General features: G+C 37.3%; 1 protein-coding gene across 1 annotated transcript; it reads left to right on the top strand.

The window, feature by feature from the left end:
- Positions 1-1,679: 1,679 nt before the first annotated feature.
- On the top strand, positions 1,680-2,621 carry LOC150016187 (olfactory receptor 11H6-like). The gene has a single exon (XM_090271924.1). The coding sequence runs from the start codon at positions 1,680-1,682 to the stop codon at positions 2,619-2,621; it is 942 nt and encodes a 313-aa protein (XP_090128050.1).
- The last annotated feature ends 1,293 nt before the right edge of the window (positions 2,622-3,914 follow it).

Raw genomic sequence — 3,914 nt, 5'->3', positions numbered from 1 at the left:
TACATGATCTGTATATTGCATTGTGTTCCCACTACCCAAAGTCAAATCATCTCCCAGGACCTTACATTTGACTCCCTTTACCCTTTCTTCCCTGCCCCCCCCACTCCCCTTTCCTCTGATAACCTCCATAGGATTGTCTGTGTCTGAGTTTTTGCTTGTTTTTATTGTTCATTCATTTGTTTCTTTCAGTTTTATATTCCACATATGAGTGAAATCATATGATTCTTAACTTTTTCTGTCTGGCTTATTTCACTTAGCATGATACTCTCAACATGCACCCATGTGGTCACAAATGGCAATATTTCATCTTTTCTTATGGCTGAGTAGTATTCCGTTGTATATATGTAGCTAATCATCTATCAAGGGACACCTTGGTTGTTTCCATGTCTTGGCCACTGTCAACAATGATCATTTAAATTGTAATGGTACTCCTACAAGGAAGACAGTCTATAAAGGAGAAAATGAGTACTCTGGTGTGTTTGATGAATTAAAAAATGGTCTTAAAAGGAAGCTTATTAGGGAGTTTTACCTGGTATGGTCTGAGAGGACTTAGGAGCACTTTCCTATTCATACACATACATACATATACACATACATACATGTATTTAGCCTGTCACATTGCTAAAATTCCACAAGCAAAAACATTCTTTGGCATTTTGAAATCAGTTTAATTTATAAAGATTAACAAGGGATAGCAAATAATCTAGCATAATAATAATAACATAATAATCCCTGAACAGTTTGTAATAATTTACATTTCTGTAGAATTGGATAATTAGTAAACTGCTCTTGCATATATAATTTTACGCAATTCTCATTTCATCCTTGCCGTAGAGGTATTATTATTCATATTTTACAGAGAATGTAACATAGTCTCTGAGCTTAAGTCCTTCCCTGAGTAAATACTCCTTAGGAAGTGGCAGAGTCAAAATTTGTAATCCCAATGCCCATGCTTGGCTACACCAGTGGATCCCGAACCAAAGCTGGAGCCCAAAAATCTACACCCTTTAAAGGTTCCTCCATATGATTCTGATAATATCAAAGTCTGGAATCCATGTACTGCACTATCCTACAGAGAGAAAACAGATACTAATAATGGCCTATAAATGATCCCTTAATTGAGCCAAATTGTAACTTGCTTAAAATCACTCTGTAATTATCTTCCTATCTGGTAACAAAGCCTCATGTTCCCTCCTTTATGTCACTTAGTTGACATTACTGTTTTGTTCAGTATATGTCAATTCTAATTTTTTTAGAATGGAATTGCCCTTGTCAAAGTTTACATCTCAATTTACCTTTATCCAGCCACCTATTTGTATTGTCTAGACCTATGTTCTACAAAGTTGGGTGTACCAGGCAACCCAATGAAGGATACAGAAAGGAAATGTCTGAATTCCTATTTTTATTTTAATCTAAGGAAGCTTTCTTCCAGATTTTTACCAATATTTACTATTTTGGTTGACAGTGGTTTGTATATCATTTAAAAGTAAATAGTCATATATAAAAGAGTATACTCAACAATTGCATTGTTGAGGCACCCAGCCAAAAACAGAAACCACTGGTCTACACCCCTTTCTCTATGAGCAGGAAAATTTGCTCACTCTCCTGGGGAGGAATCAGGAGGCAAAATTCCCTTTGTAAATGTAATTTCTACTGCAATCCTTACAGGATGGAAGAAAATGACCTCAGATGCCAATAATATTTCTCACACTGTGAGTGAGTTCATCCTCCTGGGCTTCCCTTGCCGTTGGGAAATACAGATCTTCCTCTTTTCCGTATTCTTTGTGACTTACATCCTGACCCTCCTTGGAAATATGGCCATCGTGTGTGCAGTGCGCTGGGACCACCGGCTCCACACCCCGATGTACATTCTGCTGGCTAACTTCTCCTTCCTGGAGATCTGCTATGTCAACTCTGATGTGCCTAACATGCTGGCCAACTTCCTCTCCCAGACCAAAACCATCTCTTTTGCTCATTGCCTCCTCCAGTTGTACTTCTTCTTTTCACTTGGCACAACCGAATGCTTATTCCTCTCCATCATGGCCTATGACCGGTTCCTGGCCATCTGCCGCCCCCTGCACTACCCCACTGTCATGACTATTAAGTTCTGCAGTGGCCTGGTCATCTTCTGTTGGGTGTATGGTTTCCTTTGGTTTCTGATCCCAGTGATACTTGTTACCCAGCTGCCATTTTGTGGCTTGAATGTGATTGATGACTTTCTGTGTGACCTGGGTCCTCTGTTGGCCCTGGCTTCTGCCTGTGTCCCAATTCCAGGGACTGTTTTCATGTGTGGCACCATGAGCTCCCTACTCATCTTTGCCACCTTTTTCTACACTATTGGCTCCTATACCCTGGTGCTGAGGGCCGTAATGCAGGTGCCCTCAGTTGCTGGCCGGAAGAAGGCCTTCTCCACCTGCTCCTCACACCTGGCTGTTGTGTTTTTATTCTATGGTTCTGTCATGATGACATATGTGAGCCCAGGAACAGGGCAAGCAGAGAGCATGCAGAAGTTCACAACTTTGTTCTACTCAGTTTTGACCCCTTTTTTCAATCCCATGATCTACAGCCTTCGGAATAAAGAAATGAAGGAAGCCCTGAAGAAAGTTCTAAGAGGTTCCTAAAATTTGGTCTGTGATTTAGTGAGTTATTCCCAGATGAGTTCAGACTATGAGCCTCCTGTCAGTGAACAGTAAAGAAACTGGAAAACAGATGTGAACTTTTTGAAGGAGCCACTTTAAAATCCTAAATAACAGGACATTAATGAAGTCTTTCCTTAGGCGGAATTAATTGCCTCCTCCATAACACATTACTTATACTTCTATTTAACATGTCCTTCCTTGTTTCTTGTATTATAGTTAACTTTTCACAAATTCATCTCCACATGCCTTCCCATCCTTATTAGATTGTAAAGCAGGAACTCTGCTTTATTATCTGTAATTCCAGAATCCAAAACAGTACCTAGCACAAAAATGTCAATAGTGTCAATTTAAATTAAAAATATATTGTTCATATTTCCTCACTAGAGTTTATCACTCCTGACATTCAGGAAAATATATAAGCTATGCGAACTCTATAACAATCTGTATTTTATATGTTCTATAGATGAAAAGAACATTCCTAGAAAAATATGAGATTGGCCTGAACTGGTTGAATCAATTATTAAATGATAAACAAATTAATGGAAAAAATCTCACCAGGTGAAAAAGCTAATGTCTAAGAAATTACCTGATTCCTACCTTTCATCAATCTCTTTGTCTAATAACATAAATAATTCATTTCATTTTCTTCTTACTAACCATGCTTCCACTATTGCATATTTTAAAACATATTATACAACCCTTACCACTGAAAATGTGGTTTGGAAATCATCAGCCAAACATCACTAAGGAGCTTTTATTTATTTTTTTACTGAAAAATATTTTTCTTTATTTTTAATTTTATTTTTAAATTACAGTTTATATTCAATGTTATTTTGTAGTAGTTTCAGGTGTATAGCATGATGGTTAGACAATCAAATAGTTTACAAAGTGATCACACTAGGCAACCTTTAGAAGGCAGGATCTCAGGGCTCCATCTCAGGCCTATTGATACTGAATCTGCATCTTATTTCTGTGGATTACTATGCACATTAAAGTTCTAAAACCACTGATCAGAGTAATCACAACCACACATAGGATTTTCTTTCTTCTCTTTCCTTTTTTTTTGGTCATCAGAGTTTAAGACTTTTAATTTGTCCCAAAGTTGCTGAAGCAAAATCATGATAAATATTCTGCTTTCCTTTAAACCTCCAACATACACACACACAAACTATTTGTAAGAAAAAGTGGTTTTGTACATGGGAAGACACAATATAAATTCAAAACTTACAGATAAGTGTTAACTCTATTACTGATCTCTTTAAAAAGTTTATATGA

Source organism: Furipterus horrens, unplaced genomic scaffold (assembly GCF_987537825.1).
Source record: "Furipterus horrens unplaced genomic scaffold, mFurHor1.1.pri manual_scaffold_3, whole genome shotgun sequence".
Classification (NCBI taxonomy): Eukaryota; Metazoa; Chordata; class Mammalia; order Chiroptera; family Furipteridae; genus Furipterus; species Furipterus horrens.
The sequence above is the reverse complement of the archived record's forward strand: the minus strand, read 5'-3'. Positions and strand labels throughout refer to the sequence as shown.